General features: G+C 41.2%; 1 protein-coding gene across 2 annotated transcripts in view; it reads right to left on the reverse strand.

Moving 5' to 3' along the window:
- Positions 1 to 23850, reverse strand: part of grm5b (glutamate receptor, metabotropic 5b) — a 65976-nt gene that overhangs the window by 24074 nt on the left and 18052 nt on the right. For both annotated transcript variants that reach the window (XM_076734542.1, XM_076734543.1), the window contains exon 6: positions 23599 to 23773. In XM_076734542.1, coding sequence (XP_076590657.1) covers positions 23599 to 23773 — 175 coding nt within the window. The remainder of the gene's footprint in view (positions 1 to 23598; positions 23774 to 23850) is intronic.

The following is a 23850-nucleotide window of genomic DNA, read 5'->3' on the forward strand; positions in this document are numbered from 1 at the left end:
ATCAATCATTTGAACTGCACCAGCTCCGCATTTTGTAGTCTGCATTTGTGTCCTTACCCTAGTATCAGGTTTCACAAAGCAATGTCATTTCAAATTACTAACTTGAATGTAAGGCACAGTCAAAATGTTACTACAAGCTTATTCCTCTTACAAACTCGTGCTTAGAAATAAATCTGGAGTATTTCAATAGCAGTATTGAATTTAATCCACTAAATTATTTCTCAGTACATTGTTCAACATTACATTTTGCCTCGACTTAATCCATCTCTCTCTAAAAGGAGTCTTGTAGATGAAAAAGAAATCAATGGAGTATGAAACAGTTTTGAGTGCTGACCGTTGTAACTTGGAGAAATCCACACTGCTGCACGTTTTTGTCTCTGGTCCCATGTTACTGACATTACAGGCACAGTTTGTGGGAGGGAGAGGTAAACAATCGATCATTAATCAGCACTCTCTCATCCTTGTCAATAGATTTCTCTCATTAACGCCTTCAGCTTTCCCTTGAGCCTCTTTGTTCAGTTTTTCTATCCTCCCTTTCTTCCCCGTCATCCAGCTCTGTCACATTCCACTGCATCCATCTGTCAATATGTCTTCTTTTTTTCTCAGCTCTTTCTTATGCACACAACACATTTTCTATCCATGATATCTCCGTCACACACACGCCCGGCATGTTATGTTTCTCTCATGCCATTTTGTTTTTTCTCATATTTTTGTTTTGTAGAATTTGTTGTCTGACTCATCCTTTTCTTTCTTTCACTCACACACCTGCTCACACACCTCACACTTGCAGCTCCTCAGAGGCCAAAACGTCATGCAACACCGGCAACATACACACATACACACTCATCACCACACATGCATTAATCACCACCTAAAGTAAAAACTTTTCCAGGAAGTTCTCCTGAACTGCTGAGGTTTTGAACCCAATTGATTTTGGCATGTTTACTCACTCATGGTCTCACCAAAAAGCTTCATTTCCACTGTATCAGACTGTCTGTGATCAAATTTCGGAATAAAGACAACACTGAAAAAATATGCAGTGTTTTATCAACAAATTTCTAATTGCCCCTTGAGAAGTAATATGTTTTGTTAGCTCTCCAGCACAGTCACAGTAAAGCATATTTGTACTGTTCTACGTCTTGCACAAATAGCATAAAAAATGTGATTTTAATTTAATTAATTTCCCTGTAAACAAAAGGACTCCCACACATATTGGAACAACACAAACAACAACAACAAATACATATTCTTCTCAATCCCACATATCTATTTTAAAATTGAAATATTTTTGATGCTTACTGACATGTAAATCAAAGGTCTGTTTCTAAGCACTGTGCTTAACTGGACAATGCATCAGAAAATGACTCAAAGCAAGGATCACCTATACCAGCCTGCAAAGGATAGATAAAAGAGACCTGACATGTAAGAATGTGCACGCTGTGCATGCCATTTTACAACAGAGCAGTGCTATTTTTCTAACACAGTGTGGTCCATCTTCACCTGCGCCTGTTTGATATCTTGGTGACTCGCCTTGTATCAAAGTAGGCAGTGAGGCACAGTAGGGATCTTTCGAATAGCAAACTGCAATTTTGGTGTCAGAGCTGAAAACAATTCTTGGTATAAGTCTTTTTTTTAATCACTGAACCACAACTTTATTTTTACAATAACTACATGTAGTTGATGTGTTTCAAAATCAAACCACTTACAATGGATGGAAAACATGGTGAACAGTCAGTGTCAGTATTAACATGTGAGTATATGTGGTGCCCATAGTTTCGCAATGAGTTGCAATATATTCAGTGGCAACTCTGCACCTCATGAACAACAATATTAGTATCCCCTGAGACCAAACCCTTGGTTCAATCACAAAGTGTCAGTGCATCATACGGGAGAGTACACTGTCCATTTGGAGGTGCACTGCAGGTGCGTTATGTGCATCCAGCCAAAAAATACCAAAGGAGCACTGGCAAGCACGCAAAATGTGCATTTGAGGGAGCTCAAATGACTGCTGCCTTCAGTACGTATGGATTTTTACCAAATACAACAAGCATACACAGAAATACTCCCAGATGTTCACAGATTAACATCACACTCTGTAACAGTGTGGGCGATGTTACCACATGGAGATTTCTTTAAGGTACATGTACACACTTACGAGTGCAAAGTGTGTGTGTGTGTGTGTGTGTGTGTGTGTGTGTGTGTGTATGTGTGTGTGTGTATGTGTGTGGGTGTGTGTGGGTGTGTGTGAGGACGGCAATGGTTATCTGTGTTTGTGTCATCATTTATAAGACTGATCAATCACTCACCCTATTCCTGATCAAAATACCAGTTCTTAATGACATCCTGGCTCTCTCTCTCTCTTTGTCTCTCACCACATGTCTAAGAGCCCAAGGCCGTTGCCATGGTTTCCAGCCCACACTCAACCTGCTGTCTGTACTTTGTGTCTCATTAGAACACACTGGATTTTAAGTGCACGTACACACACACCCACCCACACACACATCCGCCCCTCATACACACGCACACATTATTGCTTTTCTATTCGCTATTCAATTAACATCAGATGGCCTGTCTCTACCAATATTGGAAATGCTATTTGCATAATAGTACAGTATGCCAGTGTTGTAGGCCAATGCACTACCTTAAGCAGAACTTTTACAAACCCATTCTACATACTGAGGCCTGGGGCAATTGCCTTCCCATTCTGTTCATTCAAAGTATAAATAGAAACTGGAACTCATTTGTGAGCGATTATTAAGTTTCAGTTGCTTCTTTCTTGGTTATGAAAACCATCTCAAGCCAGAAGTTTTTGACTCTTTGAATTCCAGCAAAGGTCTGCCGAATGGATTTGGTCAATTTGCAATTTGATGATATATTTACCGCTATCCACCCTCCTCTCTTTAAAAATGTGCGATTTCTTTATAAGTGGTTGCAACTAACAGTGCAACCAGCCATTATCACAACTGACAACGAAGTTCATAAAATATTGTGGCTTATTTTTAAATCTCTATCGGCACGATTTTTGCTCCATACAAAAACATGGCAAAAGAGCTGAAAAACAGATCACACTATGAATGGCTTACATGAGCAGTGCAGAGTAGAAGCAGAGCGCTGTGGTGAAACATTTTTCTGAATGTCCCTGTCTCCAAGAAAACAAGGATTAAGGACTTGCAGTTGTATGCTTACAACCAGTCCAGTTACACTTTACATCCATGTCCGTCCATACTAATGTAATATAGGTTGTTGACATGTATGATCCCAGTCAAAATTTCCAGTGAGAAACATGCTGTCTTCACTTAGAGACTTTTTTACAGAGGACAGAGGACTGACAGAGAGCTTCATCACATGGTGCAGCAACAATCACCTGAAGCTCAATATCAGCAGGACCAATGAGCTTGTGGTGGACTACAATTCTTCAAATATGGATGTTGCTACAAAGAAGCTACAAATTGTTGATGCTTCACACACACCTTCAATCCAGCAGCACAGAAGATCTAAACAATCAGCACAGTTTCAAGGTGGACACCCAAGATTAGTGTCACCAATTCAGTGTCTGTCCAAATGTGAAATATGGTCACACTCTCCCCGTCTGAGTTATGGTGCTGAATAATGGCCAGAAAAGTGTTTTTACAGAACGTGATGATGTTACAGTGAAGCTGACTTTTGCCTTTTGGATATAAAATGTTATGTTTTATCATTTTATCCTTCGAGACATTTGTATGACATTTAATTAAAGTATGAACTCTTGGGTTATGGCCCCAAACCCAGGTTACAGTGACCTTTGACCACCAAACTCTATTCAGTTCATCCTTGAGTCCAAGTGGATGTTTGTGCCTAATTAGAAGAAATACCCTCAGCGTTTTCCTGAGATAACATGTTCATGAGAATGGGATGGATGGACAGCAGGACAACCCGGAAACATAATGCCTCCAGCCATCTTTATCTTTTCTATTCAACTCAGTTCTATGGAGACACGGATCTGTATGTAAGACAAGGCCATTTGGTTATTCAACTAAAACATCTATGAAACTGAAAACAGTCTGTTATGCCTAACTAGCAAGTCGATGAGGAACTTTGACTGTGATCATTGAAGACAAAAAGGTGAGCATGGGGACAGCTGAAGTTAAAGGTATTGGGGCTTTATCAAACCATGAGCTCTATATTGTAAATCTAACCAAATCAAGAGCTGACTCCATCATCACACCGCTATGACTACACAAGACCATCGATGCATGCATTTGTGTTATTGTTTCCCTTTGACCTCATGCTGTGCTTGGTCACGATACAGTGTTTGATGAGAGAGCACCGAGCCGAGGCGTGCATTTCATTTTCACAGTTGTTGTATTAGGGTGCAGATTGTTCTGAGATCACTGCGGTAAGACTGGTTTAGCTCGGATAAATAAGGTCACAGATTTTGTATTGGCAAAATATTTGAATCTGATCTGAGGCTGTGCTGCCAATGGGTCACTTTAGAAATTAATGTCTGCCACCCGACCCCAACCCACCCACTCTCTCGCTGCCATGGCAACCTGGCAGAGTTTCTAGATGAGCATCTGCTGCTTACAACCATACTGCACACGAACACACCAGCAGTCCACAGACCAAACCTGACAGCATTAATTAGCTGGACAGACACCACAAGTAGGGAAAGTGAGCACAGAGCACACAGACAGACGGTTACAATCTGACAGAGTTGAAAAATGATGGGGAGAAAAAAAAAAAAAAAAAAAAAAAAAGGATGTGAACTGCTCTGCATGTCTGTGAATATCCCAAATTTAAGCGTCGGCAGCCCAGCACAAGCACTCAGCTGTCAAAAATCAAACCCAAAAAACGAACACTGAAACAATCATCGATGTTCTCCAAAGGATCGCTTGAATTTGGTTTAGTGCTTTTAAAACGCTGCTGTTCAGAAAGCCCACATTTAAGCTGAAGGCTCCCCGAGCACCACGACGCAGCAACATGTGTCAATTTGTGTCAGCACACAAAGTAATCTGCAGCACACTATTTCAACCAAATAGGATAATGCATGCCAAACACTGGTAGGGTGTGCTTTTTGCTAATCCTATGCAGGGAGAGCGCTCACAAGTTGGGATATATTACGGTAACAGTCAGCTCCTCCTCACTGAAGAAAGGTGAAAGAAGATCTGTTTTAATGATGTTGTTTTCAGCCAGAGGAAAAGAAGCGCTCGATCTTCACTAAGACAGCTCACAAAGTTATAATGCAATGATGCATATTAGATTTGGCTGAGGCTCTATGATTAAAGGTCCAGAGTGTAGGATGTAGTGGGATGTATTCACAATTACATTTTCATTAGCATATAATCACCTGAAAATAAGAATAGTTGTGTTTCCGTTACTTTACAATGAGCTTTTTATATCTACAGAGGTTTCCGGTCCTCTTCCACAGAGTCTGCCATGTTGCACCACCCTGTTTCTACTGTGGTCCAGAACAGACAACCAAACACTGGAAAACACCTTTTGCATTTTTCATGGCCATTGTAGGGGAAGGTGAGGCGGAGGGTATTCAGTTGGTCACAATCTGCAACCCTACTGCTAGATAACTGGAATATTGGTATTGGATGCTGTGATTTTCAAACAACTTGGCACACCCCCTCATTAAAGTCATGCTTTCCATTTTTAATTGTTTATTTAGTGTGTGTACAAATCATATTAGTGACGATGTTAAAACATGCAATAATCCATTAATTCATAGAGAGTTTCAGAGTGAGGCTTACTCTTTTTTGCAAATTACAATGTGAAAGGAAAGTACCAACCAGTGCTGAGCTGTGGCACCTCATCTATCAACCTCCTCAGCCATACGGAGGTCAAAGTTCATCGTGACAACAAAACTCATTAAGCCAAATGTCAAAACTGTCTCGCACACAGACACAGTGGCACTAAACTCTGTGTGTGAGTGTGAAACAGAGAGAGAGCTGCGAGGCCTGTGTCCATGTGTGTACCCAACTGTGTAATTATGTGAGTGATCAGACCACTTTACACGCCCGTCATTCAATAACACACACACACACGCAGCAGAACAGCCCACGGCTGCTTACCTTGGCAGCAGGTTCACTTTTACTCATCTATCGATGCCACACTTCATTACCCTCCATCTCTATTTTTTCTGACACTCTCCCACCTCCCACATCTGGATCCTCTCTCTATTTTTCTCTCCCCATTTCTTCACCTCATACCTCTCTATCTCTTTCTGTCACACTGATTTCCGCCTTGTCTCCACCCTTTTTTGTTCTGTTGCTGCTCTTAGATAGAAGCCCTATCTTTCTATCTGGCTGACAATCTCTCACATTAGCTTTTCCTATTCCTATTTCCGAACTATTACTCAATCTTTCACAGAACCATAATTAAATCTGCAGATCATCGGTGAAATTCAGGACTGTCTGACACAGCCAGAAAAACAGGCACACAGAATATTAATTTTTATAAAGTATGTGGAGTGTTTCAACAAAATGAGCATTTAATCCTTCCGTCTTAAAAAACATAAATCACCAGAACTGGAATTAAGCATTTTCAGCTCATGGTCACAATATTAGTTCCATGAAAGTATTCCATTTCCTTCCAGTGACAGAGTGTAATTTCTGACCGCAACGCTTTCCATAGCCTCAAACCCTACAGTGACCCTTTTCAAAATGAAGATCAACAACATGCACTCAGCTTAGAAATGCCCCAGCTTCCTCAACTGTCTGTAAACATAAGTCACACGGATAGACGTACAAACTCCCCCTCGTTCTCACACTCACCCACACAAACTTCGTTCAGGCTAGTTTAGGCACACAGAGTGTATGTCAGATGTTGGCAACTTCTGATTTCCCCTGGGCTTCAGACAGCAGACGCTGATTTGATATGTGATGGGGACAGAAACAAAACTGTCAAGGCAGAAGAGAGAGAGACACACGGGCACAAAAAAGTTACAGATACAGGGACAAAAATATTCAAGGAGGCCTGCTGGAGCGAAACTATCAGGCAGGCGGAGAGGGGCGGAAGACCAGAGCAAAAAAGTGGGGAAAAGTGGATCATTCACAGAGACGAACTAGTAAAAACTTCACTCCTGGATAACTGTTGCCCCCCTTTTCACTATAAACACAAGGAAAAAGTGATATTCAGACAACCCACTCAATTCATTCTCACTTATTCTGGACTGACTATGGCTCAGAGAAGGTCACTTTGAGGGGGAAGGAGGAGGAGAAAGAAGAGGAAGTGCTGGAAACCAACACGAAGTTCTGTCCTAATGGAGAAAAATGGCAGTTCACATCTTTTACAGCAATATTTCTTTTTCATATGACAGCTTCATTTTTTAGCATGCTAAATTCAGCAGCGTGTATTGACCTTCAGGGACTGTTCAAACTCACTGCATCATCGTTTGTCACTGAGAAAATGTCCTTTGTGCAAAAATTTGTCAAGAACTGTTTTGTAACAAAAGTTGCTGCAAATGCATCACGAAGAGACATCACTGTGGTTTAGGACTTTTATGCTACGTCCACAGGGACGTATATGATTCAAAGGCAGCAGTGGAGGCAACGCACTGGAAAATATCCAATTCAATTTGTTTTCATTACTGAACAAATTCACTTTCAGTGAGTTGTTGTGTGGAGTTGATAAAGATAGAAAAACAGGGGCGAGGAGGACAGAAAAAAGGTATTGAGAGGGATAAATAAACACAACAATTTCACCAAGATGATATTGCAATAATCTTCCTAGGGCATGTCTCGATGTCTTGTACAATGAGTATGTATATTTCGATCAGTGTGTCCCCAGTGGAAACTGAAGCACAAAACCTCCCATGCTCCACCTACTAAAACATAATTGGAAACATTTTATGTCTCTCGTTGTGCTTACAAAGCGTGTCATTGAGCTCCCATACAAATACAAAGTTTGCACTTTCCCGCTGACTTTGACTCTGTAAATGAATGACTCTGTTGGCACTGAAAACAGAAATCCCAAGGAAAGCTCACATTTGCATTTACATTTTGCCAACGTGGATGAATGAGCACACAAAAATGCCACGAACGCCACTATGCCACAAAAACAGATTAATATATAACATCAAAAAAAAACTGAACAGCCTCCTTTGGAATATAGTATAATCCTTTTATTATAAGAAACGGTATTTCAATTATGTTTGTTTTGTATTTTCATTTACTGTATATTACAATATAACATGATTGTGTTGTGGAGGGTATGACCACTTACTGTGAAGTAGGCCTTGCATTTTCCATTTTAATTTTAATTGGCAGACAGCTTTCAGACCTTCTCTGAGCTTTACATACAGCTTGAAATTACGCGCAAATTATGTTAGGACTTTTGCGCACGCTTAACGACAACAAAACACACTTGTCCATTCGTATTTTCATTTGGATTGCAGCACAGTCCCCCCCTCTTCACGTACTGGGGGAATATAAATAAAAGAGGGAAAGCGGGAGATGCAACAAAATTGGGGGGTGTATAGGGATGAAGAGTGAAAATAACTTGAGATGGAGTGATGGCATGGGTGGAGAATGAAATAGAAGGAGGGTAACAAGGGGAGAAAGATGGAGGAGTGTAGATAACAGACATTATTCCCCTCCAGCTGGGGTCTTTGTCTGGATGCAGTCAGCTGTGAGAGTAACGCACACACATGCACAGGCAGACACACAAAGATATTTTTACAACAGATATATTTATGTACACACATAAATTGGACCTTTTCTGTTGAATGATGTGTATGTGTGTACTCTCTGTAATGTCTGCTGTGACTTTTGAATCTTTTCCATCTTAATATTTTTGGTCATCAGATGGACTTTCTAACGGGCGGTGCCACGCAAACCTTCAACAGCTATAGAGGAGGAAATAAAACGACAGCGGAGCAACAAAGTCCACCAACAAGTAGTGAGGACGATTAAAGATAAAGGAGCAAAAACAGCCTGCGACAGAAAATGAAACCCATGAGAGAGATAGCAGAAGGAGTAGAGAGGTTAAAGACAACTAAATCCACGGAGATAAGGCGGGATTGAGAGAGACAGAGGGAGAGCGAGGATAAAGTGACACAGATATGATCTCTGGGGGAGAGACAGAGTGACTGAGTGACAGGGGGAGAGCGAGGAGGATCAGAAAGGAGACAGCAGTGTTTGGTAAGGTTGGATAACAGTGTGTTTCTTGGCGAGGTCGGGAGAGAAGAAGAGCAATAATGTACAAGGTGAAGAAGCGAGTTGAGCGATGGAAAAACACAAAGAGAGATAGCAATGGAGGAATGATGTCAGGGGCAAAAGAGACAGAGGCTGTATATTCTCCCTATTCCTCCAGGTCTGGCCTCATCATTTTTTATTGCTTCACACATAAAAGTGCCATCTCTCATATTCAGCACAGCGGACATTGTAATATCACCTGCTGAGGTAATACCCCACTGATGTAACATCACTCTCTCTCTCTCCCCGTCTCTCTTATTTCTGCGTTATCTTTATCACCACGGTGGCCTTTTGGTCTCTCACTCTCTGATCCACTGTCTGCTTTTCCAGCCCTCTCTCTATCATTTTCTTTTTCTCCCAGCACCGCCTCGCTTTCTCAGTTTCTGCATTCAAAGACCACTGTGCTGAAGCCAAGTCATTTGACTGCATTTCAAAGGCAAAGGCCCACCATGGGACCGGCCTGGAAGGTGAGTTTGTGCCATTGCTTGGCAAAGGCATTTCCATTTCAAACCAGCCAACTGATTCAACAGTTAGGAGCTTTATCTTAGTACAATACGATTGACGCTTAAACAACACTGGCAACTCAAAGTCCGATAACATATACAATATATACTGTGCTAATACTCAGCTATAAAAATTATGATTTCACTCTAGTTTAGTAAAAATATTGCAATTGAAAAACTATCTTTTAAAATTAAGTCGATTCATGGACCATCAACATTTGAGACAACATAAGCTCTAAGGCCAAAGTCATTATTCGACATATGTACAAACAACTACATGCACACACACACACACACACTGCACTCTCTTCTCTACACACACGCAAACGCAGAGCCATTAACAGGCAATCTTGTGTAACCTAATGATGGGCCAGTGGCTTAGAAGCAGCAGTCAGAGCTATTCCCTGCTTTACACGATGGCAATAATTATACTGGTTGGGCTGCAAATGCACACATACACACACACAAACACACACTACCAGCCTGTCTGTTTGACAGCAGGGATTAGCAAGGAGAGGTGCAGCTAATGCCCAGTAACGAGACATCCAGCTTATCGCCCACAGGATCGTGTGTGTGTCTGTGTCTGTGTGAGAGGAACAGAGAGTACTGGATGGATCTACACTAAATTAGCTGCATGTCATTTTGAACTTTAATGACTTTCCCACATCTCATTCATACCACCCGTGTCAACCAGTGCTCTCCTCATTTTCTCGCTCTCTCATTCTCCCTCTGTGTTTGGCATATTCAAATTTACATGTGCTTTATTTGCATGAACGGGTGTCAGCCACCGTTGCAAATATGACGCAACATATAAAACAACTCGACAATACTGAATGAATAATAAATAAGATGAATTGAAAATGTACCAGACATAGCTGTAAGTATGCATATGTGCAAACGTAATCATTTACTATGAAGACATCCATCCATGTACACAGTGACACATGGATTTACAAGGCTATCATTGGATGCATGTTTTCACTCTGAAGGCAGATGATGATGTAATCTCGATATTTGTGATTGGGTCTGCATTGTCAGCTTAATTCCTGTAATTCTGGTACTTTCTCACTTTATATTCTGAGCGAGAGTAAAAAAATGATGCTTGTCCTCTGTGTATCCTAATTAACAACATTAGCATATTCTGCTATCTGGGTAGCAATGTTTTTGCTGTGACAGCCAATCTCTATGGCCAGACTGTCCCTGGATTTTATGCAAACGTAGGGATTTCTTTTCCTTAAACTTATCAATGCCAGTCAGACGTTTAGGTGATTATATGCTAATTTCTGTTTAGAATTTGTCCCATTTGTTGTACAATGTCATTTGAGGCCTGTTTTAAGTTTATTTTGCCAGTATGTATGCTTCTTTGCGGTCTTTGTGAATGAGGCTGGTAGAGATCAGTTGAACTTGATGATCTGAAAGACTTTCCTCCTGACAGTAGTTTGAAGACATTTTAAGAACAGATTCTAGTGCCAAATACACAAATCAATGGCTCTGTATCGATTGGTATTTTTTCCCCTCTGACGGTTTAACATGGGTCTCCCGGGGTGTCTTTAATTGCAGCAGTGGACTACACTGTCTGCTTTTTGAATTGGGGGAGCAGCAAGCTGAAGATCGTCAATGTTTCGGGATTTTAGAGCAGATTCATCTTCTGAAAGTAAAGGCTCGAGTTTGTCTCACTAATAATGTCACCATTTGCCAAATACGGCCAGACCTTTCTGTTTAAAGGCATTATTTTGCCTCTCAGCAGGTATATGCATGTGTCTCCATGTATATGAATGTCTCTATCTGAACTGAAATAATCTTCACTGTCTCTAATTATAAAATTGACCCAAAGTGAAGGATATGAGGAAATGGAATTGGAAGCTGTCCTCGTTATAGTAAAGGGACACAGATGGAGGCATGTGTGTAGTACACAAGCAAACACCCCGATCCCTCTCGTGCAAACTTTCTCTCACTTTATCTCCGTCTTTCTATAATTTTCTTGCTCTCTGTCTCCTGTGTTGCTATGGTAACAAGCTGTGCGGGGGCTGTGATGCGGCACACATCACACCCATCTCACTGAGCTCACCGCAAGGGGGGGGGGGAGGCAGAGACAAATGGGTGACGCGGTGTATGTGAGTATGTGTTTGCTGGAGTCGAGAGAGGATATCCTTAACTGCCAAGTTTAGGTGTCATGTGAAATCTAGTTGAAGAAATGTTTACAAGTTGAAAGAGACATTTTGATGTTGAATAGCAGATAGATCCAACAGCCTGCACAGCACTGAGGTGACATCTGCAGTCTTTAAGTTGGAACATGAGTGTCTCTGATATCAATTTTCACTGCATTGTAGTCTGGCGCTTGCCTGGGCTGATACTAATCCAGGCCCCCACCTGCAAATCCTTGTCTGTCAAAAGCTTGCTGCTGTTACAAATAATTACATACTGAAGCAAATCACATTGTCTGACAGTTTGATAAAGTCACCCAAAACAGGCTTAATTGTTGATTACAGAGTAATAGAGTTCCAAATGGTAAATATTGTCTGATTATGGTAAGTTACCCTCATTAACCTGATCTCAATCACAGTCTTTACTAAAGAAAAATAGAAACATAAGTGGATACTACAGAATTTTGCAAACTGGGAAAAGACCTCCTCAGCAGATAAGAGAGACACCCCTGCAGTCCAGTGGAGATCAATTTAACACATGCAGCAGCAGCACCATCAGTCAGCCAAGTTTCTGATAGGAAAATCAAACTCCAAGTGCAGATTCAGATACAGTGACTGACAGCCCATCGATTTGGTTGATCAACCTCTTTCACTAAAGGATCACAATTGGCAGGCCTCTGCTTCACCTCCACCTCTTCTCTCTTGTTTCTGAGGTTTCATGTCATTGATAAATCAGGGTTATGCCACGCGACAACAGCAGACTAGAAAACACATAACAAGAAAAAATGTTAGCATTGGTTGCTTATTTCTAGAGGAAATGAGAGCCAAAAGGCCAAGATTCTTATGGCTGCACTGACTATCATCATCATGCTCAAAGTACAAAGACGACAGCTGTTTAAGAAGCAGGTTAACACCACGACATGACCATCTCAGAGCACTGCACCAGAATCTTCAGTTTTTCTATGTATGAATGACTTGTGGTTCTCGATCACATTCATTTAGGACTGAAAGAGTCATGTCAGAAGCAGTCACTGTAAGTCAGTCCATTGCCTCAATGCATTAAAGAGACTCAGCCAAGGCAACCCATTTTAAGTTAATATTTCATTCAATTTGATGACCCATTTCTCGCTGTAACCCGTTAATACTTTAGGCAACTGAACAAATTGCTTATGACAAATCAATGCGAGCACACGCTTTATCCAACATGTCAGGAAAAACTCCTTAAAAACTCAATAATAAGACAAAAGGAGACCACTTGATGAAATCCGCTGGATTAGTTGCATTCTTTCTCTCAGCCTGTGTCATGTAATCCCATTTCCTCAAATGCTCCCATTTTTCTGTGCTGTTCACACAAAAGCAGGAAAACAATTTCAAAATATGGTGTCTGACAAAACACTCAGCAGCTTCAATTTTTCTCTATTCACATTTTTTTTGTTTCACTAGGGGTCTGCCAGTTCTCAGAGGCATCACAGTTCATATTTCTCTTAATTACCTTTGCCTAGTTCAGAGCCAGAGCTAAATTAAGGGCCAATTCATTTCCTGTCCAGGCACTTTAGATGATGGCAGGGCAATTCTTCATAGATAGCCTTTGAAATGTGTGATGGATGAAAAGCGAGTGCTTTTTGAAGAAGAAAGAAAGAAGCTGAAAAGCTGCTGCTGATTACTGAAATGAAGTAGATACAGAGAGTCAAGTGTAGAAATGGAAACAGTTGGAAGAAAAAAAAAAAAAAAGAGCTGAGAGCAAACATCAAAGAATACTTGTGTCCTGATGAGATCTTTGTTGCCATTAATTTATGTCAACTTGACACCAGTGCAAGAAAAAGTACTGTTAAATGAGTGTTCATTTACCCTTCAGATTCCTTTGTGGATTACTGTAACGATGACTATAAAAAGGATTATTTTTGTGTGTACGCCTGTGTGTGTGTGTGTGTGAATGTGTATTTGAGTATGCTGAGCCACGAGGCTGACGTAACACTCGGTTTAATCTCGCAGTGCAAATCTCAGAAAATGAGCAGCAAAATGCCGAACTGAGAACTCACAACAGACTAACCGTGCAAACAACACAGTTTGTTGTACCAACACACAGATTTATAAACACACAAATTCACACAAAGAGAGATATATATTTACTCTGGTAACCTTCTTTCTACCTCCCTTTCCTGCCACCTCTGTCTCTCTGTCTCTCCTGTCTGTCTGTGCCTCTCCCCCTCCTATCCTCTCTAATTCCCAGCACTTTTCCCATTGGAGTGCTGTAAGAGGATAAGGCCATTCCCTGGGAGAGCAATAAGAGGATGAATACGTGTTTGGAGGTGTGTTTGTGTGTTAGCTCATGCCCGAGTGTGTGTGTGTGTGTGTGTGTATATGCATACACATGCATTTTCTGTATGTTGCAGATGCTGATAAGCCAATGTGCAACACAATACAGTTGTACACAGTTGTACAGTTGTGTGAAAGTTTGTGTGTGAAAGTGCATGTGTGTCTACACTCTGTTGGTGTGTGTGTGTGTGTGTGTGTGTGTGTGTGTGTGTGTGTGTGTGTGTGTGTCTACAGGTCTGCCCTACATATGGAAAACCTCTTAATTCCCTGTCAAGGGACTCTGAGAGTTGGAATACCATTAGAAATTCCTGTGTGTTCTTCTTTTGTTCTTGAATCTCTGTTTTCCTCCTCTCAAACTGCAGAGAGATTGTGAGCAGCCATTAATCAGCCATCTCTTACAGTGGGAACAGAGAGAAGAAAATATGAAGGGGATGAGCAGCAGGACTGCATAATGATTTGATTTCTGGAAGACTTCTGGTGACTAGCATGGAACTAGAAGGAGCTGCTCTCGTCAGTCTTTTGAAGGTTGTCTGATTGATAGAAATTTAAATTCACAGTCCTTAAACATGCCATTTCAACCACTGAACTGTGTAAGCAACGCCACTCAAAAGTCAGTGTGACTTTAAAGATGTTCTATAAGCTTTTTTTTCCAAAAGTGATTATTATAAACAGGAGATTTGATCACTCCATGTTCTTTGATAAAAAAAAAATCTGAGACTTGTTGAATATATTATCTTAACTTAAAATGTGTTACATTTCGCAGAGACGTAATCGTGTCAGTAGACGAGTGGGAAGACAGGGAGGGAATTTGATAAGAGGAGGCAAAACTAAAATTGGCAGTTTACGAGTTCCTGATGACTGCATATGTGCATCGGTGATCAATTATTTGTCGTTTTAACCACCCAGTGTTGGTTGAAGTTTACATTCTCTTCCTAAAAACAACCAACACCCAATTTACCCTGTACCAGTGACACAAGGTCAAAGCAACTTTTTGGTGCTGTATGATGTAATGCCATTTCATCCCATTAAAAAGAATTCACAGCTATAATCCTACTGCAGGCACTGACCTACAGGGAATGGACACAACAACACTAAAACATACAACAACACCAATACCTGCCCAAGAGTGGCATTAAAAGTCATAAATATTTGACCTTTCACATATATTGAATTCATCGCTCTTGTATGAGATTGGAAAATACTATGCAGCATGTGATAGAAGCTGCCCTTATTCAAGTATTTGTTGATTTAGTGTCACTCTCATTTGTAGTCAATTGGAGCAGGAGGAGAAAGAGAGAGAGGGGAGAAAGACAGACACTGGCACAGAGGCAGGGAAGGAGAGGGAAAGCCCTGTGAGTTGAATAAAGAATTATTTGATTTTTGGGTAGTTTCAGTTCAGCAGTCTTTTGATCGGCTGTCTTCAAGGACTTCACGCAAGCTGACAACAGAAAATGAAAGCCAAGGTAGAGTTTCATTGTGCTTTAAAATGTGAAGATATAAACCTGCTGACAGAGTTCTTTGATTTGTGCTTGACACTTTTGACACTAAGGAAGAGAGAGATCCAAGGCACTCTGCTTCATGTATTCCTTCGTTTGTCAAATTCACTGAAAAGGGCTTGATGCAACAAAAGAACGTCAATAACAACCACAAAAACTGTTTCTGACAAATATTTATAAAATATCAAATCGAATGAAAGATGGAGGCCACTTGCATATTTGTCAAATAACTGCAGAGTTTTTAGTTTTTCTGCTTAATATTAAGTAAAGATCTTTTTTTTTTTAAGGTTTGGCCAAAGTTGGCATTAACTTAATGTTAAAAGCTGCTCTGTCTGAGTTCACTTGGCCTGCAGTTTTGTGTAGAAATCGTAAGTAAGTGTGAGTTTCTGCAAACAGACTCAATAAAAAATGACAAAAAGAGAAGACAGCAGCAGGACTTTGGCTTTCTATAGATCAGCTATCAGTGTTTGAGAGTCCACCCAAGATACCACACTTGAAGAACATGTCATTGTTTAAACGAAGATATACAAACTCACATGAAGAAAAATAAACACTGATGGTGTATAATCCCATGCATGTGTTAATACACATGAAAAACTAAATTCTCTCAATCTCCTCCCTCCCCTCCTTTTTTATCCATCCATCATTCTTCCCTACATTTTCCCCTGTGTTTAATTACCAGCAGTCTTTATTGCAAAGCGATGAAAAGAAAGAGCAGAATTAATTTCCATTGTTTCACCAATTAAATGGCACGAAGCAGCTCTCGTTTTAATCAAGGGTAAATTAACATGTTACCAGCAAGCATTACACAGCTCCATGTCAACTCAGACTGGAGCGGACCCTCTTTGTGTGTGCATGTACAGAAAGTGTGAGTGTGCGTACAGCGGCCCTGTGTGTTCATGTGTGCGTGCTTGCAGGTGCAGATACATCCTAAACCCAGCAGGGATGCGTAAATTATTCTTACAGTGCGTGGGATTTGCTTTTCATGTCTGACAAGAAATCTTTTATTACCATGATATCTAAAAGCCAAACACACACACTATACCAGTCCTCTGTGCTCTGCCCTCAACTGCTAATCTCTCCTCTCTTCAAACATCTTCTCTCTTCTTTCCATTCCTTGCCTTTATGCATCTTTCCTTCCCCTCCTCGCTCGGTTTCCCTGCTCTGCCCTCACCATGTATTTGATCTCCTCTCACCGCCATGCAGGTGTACAATCCACTAAAAATCAATTTTAAAGACGTGCCGCTTTGAGATATCTTGAGCTGCTAAGATGTTTTGCCACAAGATGCTGTTAAACTTTCCAATTTATCCCGATTTAAAACCACAAGGACATGTGGCCTTAACAGACAGCTGTGGTGTGAAGTGGGACACTGCAGGGGTCTGACCTCTGTTAAGCGATCGGTTCAGGGTCTCTGTTCACATACATCACACTCTTACACTGTGACAAAACGCAAGCAGTCGGATTCGGAGAGGGACGCCGTGACAGAGAGTAAGAGACGATGAGTTAAAGTCACAAATGAGAGAGGAGTAGGAAGAAAGAGGGAAAGGAGTATTAAGAATGATGGAGGGTCTGACAAAGATAAGAAACGCAACAAAACAAGAGTGATGGGACATGAGAGGCCAGTGGGGCGGTACAATATCAGCTGTTCAGGCTCTGAAATGTCCATTAGCATTATCAATAAGCCCTTCGTCCAATGCTGCTAAATATAGTTAACAGCTCTGTCAATATGGCAGAAAAACCTGGCATACAGCACACATTTCCTAATAATCACACACACACACACACACACACACACACACACACACACACACACACACACAGATGCACCCACGCATGCACATAGCCATTCACGTAAATACATGCGCATGCGCCACATATCACCTCGGCTGCTATGCTGGATTCATCCAAATATGGTCGGGGATATTTCCATGGCAACAGCAGGCAGAGGGGGTGCAGACTGGTGCTGGATGATCTCCAGAGAGAGTCTGCTTTTTGACTTTTGATTCAAACTATTCTCTTTCAGTTCATTCAACAGTCTAGTCTTTCCTTCAGTTGAGATAACAGCAGCTTATGAAAACACAGCCTTGGTTACATACTGGCTGCCATGGAAATGCAACAACACTGCTTGAAGTGCAAGGTTGCAAAACTTGCATATGTTGGTTTTATATTATGCAGTTGTGCGATTTGTATTTCTAACCAATGTTTTAGCTGTTTTTGAACAACTTATGTCTCCTAATCAACAACAAACACGGTACAGTACATATGTTGTAAAACAGCTGCAAGTGAGCAAATATAAAAAGCACTAATGGAGTCGATGTACAGGAGCAGATACACGGCAGACAGTGCTTGTGAGGAAACATATTTCAAACTGTAATGACTGACCATAAAATACAGAGATGTTGCTGTGAAGTCAACCATAGCATAAGCTATAGCTGTTTCACTGGCTGCCCTGCACGGTCTAGAAATTTATAGCGAGGAGGGACAGTTCATCCGTTGTGTGGACATTTGTGTATGTGTGTGTGTATACAAGAAGGTAAATACCTAAATCTTAAGCTCCCACGTCCTGACCCAATGAGCCATACGCCTATACATTCACTCCACAAACTAACTCATCCTGTAAAGTGTAGATTTGTCTGGTACAGTGTATAAACACTGATGCACACAGACACACAAACACCCACAATCTGTAATCTTTCCGTAACGTCATTTGCAGGATTTAGGATTTGTAAAGCTTTTTTAGACTAAGAAGTCAGACAACATTTGTCCATATCTGCTACAGGGCCATGCAAAAGGGTCATCATCAAAAACCTGAGTGTCTGGATAAACACAATATGTGTTTGTGGGGGAGCTCTTAGGTATGGCTGCAAATTATGGGAGGGGGGATACAACATCTTACATAGTGGCTGCTGAAACAGATGTATTTGTGTCTATCATTGATAAGAAGTGATGTGAGAAAGGAGAGGCTCTTTCATGCTCATGAAGTTGATTTAGGGAAAAACGAATGACCCAAGGGGAGGAAAATTTGTGCTGGTAAGTGCATATGTAAGTGTCGATGTGTGAGTGTGGGGGAGTGTTTGTGTGCCCCATGTGGCTCTAGATATTTATCTCAGCCCAGCTATTCATTAATGGGTCTGTAGCCTTCTGGCACCATGAGGAATTATAGGACAGAAGCAATCAATACATTCAGGCTCCAAATTCAGACTGTGTGTGTGTGTGTGTGTGTGTGTGTGTGTGTGTGTGTGTGTGTGTGTGTGTGTGTGTGCGCGTGAGAGAGAGTGACATAGTTTCCTTGTGATGTGGTAGTTAGCCCCAGGACCTGATGTGGGTTTTTAGGATTATTTCTAGAAGAAGAACATAAAAAGTCTAAAATCAGAAACACACTGAGCGTCTGCTGGGGCTTTTAAAAATTGACAAAATGCAAAGGGAAGTTTCATGTTGGCAGTATTCCTGATGTCACTCTTAAAAGAACATGTCACACTCCTTGCAGCATGCAGGATGCAGGACAGCACAGGGCAACAGTGACAGTGACAGGTTGCTTCACCCGCAGTGTATAACAGAGAGATACCACAGGTCCTTCCTTCCTGCTGCTGTCAACACTGCTCCCAGGTGACCACACGCATCGAAACTGACAAATTCACTCGTGTAATATCAGTGTATACTAAACAGTGCAACAGTGGACTGATGGAGGGCTTTGTCGCCTGGTGCAACGACAATCACCTGAAGATCAATATCAGCAAAACAATGAGCTTGTGGTGGACTAAAACGCTTCAAATATGGATGTTGCTGCAAAGAAGCTACAAATTCTGAAACATAAAAGCAGGGGTGGGTGAGGAGGACTCATCCATAATTCTGACTGTTTTTGCATTGATATCAAAACAACGTGTATTTGAATGTATCCACAATGTCAATGAAAGAGTGGAAAGCGATATACAGGCAAGCAGAAAGGAGTATGAAGCAGCTATGCTCTGTGCAATGTCACCAACACGCCCACTCGCTCGCTGTGTAGCAGGGCAGCAGTGCATACACTGTGAATGACAGCATGTAAATACTAATAAGGGATAGTTCTGCAATCTCCACCAGTGGACACCCTCCTACCACCGCACGATACATACCGTCATATCGCCCGACCCTAAGTAGAAGCTTCGCACACATGTTCAACTCAGCAGCACAGAAGACCTTGGCAGTTCATCCTTGAGTCCTTCAGTCGAGTGAACATTTGAAGAAATCGCCTGCATTACTGCAGTCAATCACGAGAAGGTTTTGTTTTGTCAGTGCTTCATTTTAAAAGGTGTGCAGTATGAGTGTTTCGAGTACACTATGAAAGCTTGGAGGATCCATCATGATCGAACAAATTCACTAACAAACCGAGGATTCGTCAGACAATGACTTGATCAATCCAAAAAATGAGAGGACATAAGACTGGCTGACACAGACGATGTTAGAGGGGGCAAACAGTCATCTTAAATTATTGTACAACATCCAGCACACAGCCCATCTCAAACAGTAAAAATGCAATCTGGAGATCTTGCAGCACTCTATTAATGACCACAGTTATCTGGCCTACGTAACTGAATAATCCTCTGTGTGCTCCTGTGGTAATATAATTATCCCTGTGTTAAACGAGTGTCTGCCCAACTGGACTAATCAGAAGTTCCTTCCACAGAACTCCAGTGAGCAGGGCACCCACCCGTGACCATCTCCAATTTACAGCTACACTCCGTTTACGATGCTGATGCTAACGAAGGCTGATATTCAATTAACCGACCTAATCAAAACAGACTGGCCACAGACAGAGGACTGCAAGATGTACCGCAAAAAACATCAGTTTTAACAAGCCATTAAGCTCTATTTTCAGCCATAGAAAACTATTTTCTTAACACAAGTGGAAAGCCAAATGATGTAAGAGCTTTAGTTGATTTAAATGCTTTTTAACTTAGTAATTTTAATGTGACAACTGACTATACAGTATGAAATTAGATAAGCTCTTCTACTGGTATCAATATGGTGTTGCATAATTCAAGGAAACTGTTGGACTATGTTATTTTATTTGGCAGTAAGTTGTGTATTATTAGGTTGTTTTTTAGGTTGTTGCTGTTGTTAAAATGCAATAAATTGCAAATTGCCGATGAGTTCTACCGTAAGTGGTGCTTTCATCCGTCTCATTGTTCTTTTTTAGTATACACATTCACTTATCTATGAACGTTTTCCCCTTTTTCTTCCTAATCTTGTATAATTCAGTGAGTGCTCATTTTGCTGTTGTCCTGGGGAGGAGTTAGATGGCCGTGTGCTACCAGCAGCTTTTCTATTTTACCTCACAGCAATGAGCTTCCCCAGCAGAGCGCAGTATGAGGAAGGTTCCCACTACATCCCTCTCTCTCAATCTCTCTCCCATGCAGGTGCTTTGAATAACCAATAAAAGAAAAATGGCAACCTGCCACAACCACAAACTGGGTTTACTGGTATGCAGCGTCCCTCTTAGAATGAGAACGAATGAGACCTCTGGAGGAGAATAAATGAGAATTGGAGCTTCCATATCTTTCCACTGCTAACCATCAAGCAGCTCCACTGGACCAGTCAGAGGTTAAGTGTTTTTCCCAAAGGCACATTCACAATAATTGTTAGAGGAGGGAGGAGCACTGTTGTGGGCTTTTCCTCGCTTTTGTAGCTTCAGGCCACCACTTAAAATAGATGGCTTCCTGTGTTATATTATTTGAGCTGACACTACCCATCAAACACTCTCTATTATAAACAAGGCAAACCCAATTAACAGGATGTACAGCATATTCAGGATGGTTTAAGACATTACCTCACTCTCAGCAGGATGGGCGATGATGTAGATGAAGATGACCATGTGTAAGATGAGCATGATGATAATGAGCACCATGGTGGCGATGACAACAAAACTGCTATGATTTAGTTACACAGCGCAGATCACTGGGGGAAGAGAAGAATATAATTGAATAGAATTATATTCACGCCATTTGAATGGTAATCACATGATAATGGTTCCTTTCTGTTCAAAGTCTGTTTTGTTCTCCGTGTTTTGGCTGGCATAGGTGCTAAAATCACTATTCATCTTGTGTTTATTACACAGTTGGCATGGCAACCAAAACTAAAGAGGCCTGTAGGCCACTTTCGTATACACACATACATGCACACACACATACACATGCATGGGTATAGATAAACACAGTCCATTTGGAAGGATATTTTTAGAAGTCATCTTCAGAACAAAGCTGAATGTGAAAAGTACCGAAATTCAAAACAGCATGTGGCTCTGTGTGTGTTTTTGTGAATGTATAAAAGGGAAGACATGTATCTTGCTGTAAGGTCTAGATGTACAGTCTACTGGCGTATTTAACACCATTGAGTAGGCTTCTCTGTGAGGCATTCTACAGCTCTTACACGAACAAATCACAGCAGTTAGACCAAAATTAAATGTGCAGTGTCTTTGAAATAGAGTTTTTAAAACAAAGCACACTCATCAAACAGCTTCCAATCTATCTGGCTTACCACCACAGAACAAACTTCACTTGTTGCTCAGCGGTAATTTGTCAAGCCCAGGCTGCTCCTGTATACACCGGCTTTCCTGCACTCTTCTGTGGCAGAATCAGGCCACCTCCACTGAATTAATAATCTCTATAAACAGATATCTGATTATGAATACATAATCTGTCGGCAAGGGACAAGAATTTTGGATCAGAAGCATTCTGGGTTCTGTTAGCAGTCTGTTTGTTGTTAGAGTAGCATTAACCAATCATGTTTGAGCGGGCTTTGGTTGCATGCAGGTAAACAGTCCGTGTGGAGAGTAAAAGAGGTGGAACACATTGGCCGATATCCAATCTCAGAATCCATCACCTATCATCGTCAATTTAGCTTTTTTTTAAAGTATCTGAATTCACATGCAGATATTTGTTTATAGAGATTAGCAGAAATGTTGTCTTCGCATCTCAAGATGCTAATTGGACTGTAAAATATGACTGGCACACAGAAGAGAAAGTCTTGGCCCAGATATCCATTACACATTATCCGCTGGCTACACAGGAAGTCCTGAAATACTGGCCATTGCCCCCAGAGGCTTAACCATTGTTAGACAATAGCTGATGGGTTCGAAGATTGCTGAATTAATGATTTCCACCAGTAACATCAAAAAATCCCACATTTATGAAATAAGCAGTCTAGAAATGAAATTAATCACAAAAAAGAAATGTGTGTATCTGTCTAACTCAGCTCAGCTAATTACAGTTCTTGGTCCGTCAGGCTTATCATTCATTTGCGTAATGGTAATTAATACAAAATAATAATATGTCACACAATCAGGAAACAACACAGTATTTTCAGTTGTGAAATGTTTGAGGCAAATGCCTCAGTCAGTTACAATCGTCTGGGATGTGCAGAATAACTCAAAATTGTTGGAGAATGCAAGCAGCACTGCTGGTCAAAGACCAGGTTGAAGGTACTTTGATGTTTGCTAATCAGCAGCTGGACGCACATTTTAGGCAAAGAACTTGGTTGAATTTAGTTTGAAGCTGATACTTACCACTTGAGCTCCTATTTAACAAGCATAGCTCTGTGTTTATAATCATCATGGCCCTCGTGAGAGGGTTACGTTAGCACAGAGCCACAGCTTTAGCTCTCCATCTGCCCTCGAAAACATCCAGCGGCTGAAATCCCCAGTGGATCACACAGTTTGAATATCGCTGCCTGGCTATACAATGTGGAACACACTAGTGACAAAACTGATTTTTTTACTGATGCACTCACATTCAAATTCCATAAACTAAACAAGTCTCAGTAGCACAGAGTAAACTGGGGAAATAAAAGGCCCACTGATGCATCTCAATTATATTACTTCAGTTAAAAAAGTTGGACAGAGAGGGGAAACTCTGTATATCCCTTATGTATGCTACCACAGCTCAAATGATTTACAGCAGAAGTGAACTTCGCTGCTCCACTGACCTGCCAATGAGTAGGAACTCTCCTACCAGTCCCTGGCGTCTCATGGCCATGAGGATGTTGCGGACAGTCATGCCTTCACAGAAACATGCCACCACCCTGGCTTTGGGCAGGTGGGCCCTCAGTCTCTCCAGCAGCCGGTCAAAGCTCTGCTCTCCAGCGTTGCTCCAGATTTTGCCTGGAGGAAACATGTCAGACAAATGCAAACATGGTCTGTGATATGTTTGGATCCGTGCTGTGTCATGTCTCCTGAAG

This window comes from Chaetodon auriga, chromosome 7 (assembly GCF_051107435.1).
Source record: "Chaetodon auriga isolate fChaAug3 chromosome 7, fChaAug3.hap1, whole genome shotgun sequence".
NCBI lineage: Eukaryota > Metazoa > Chordata > Actinopteri > Chaetodontiformes > Chaetodontidae > Chaetodon > Chaetodon auriga.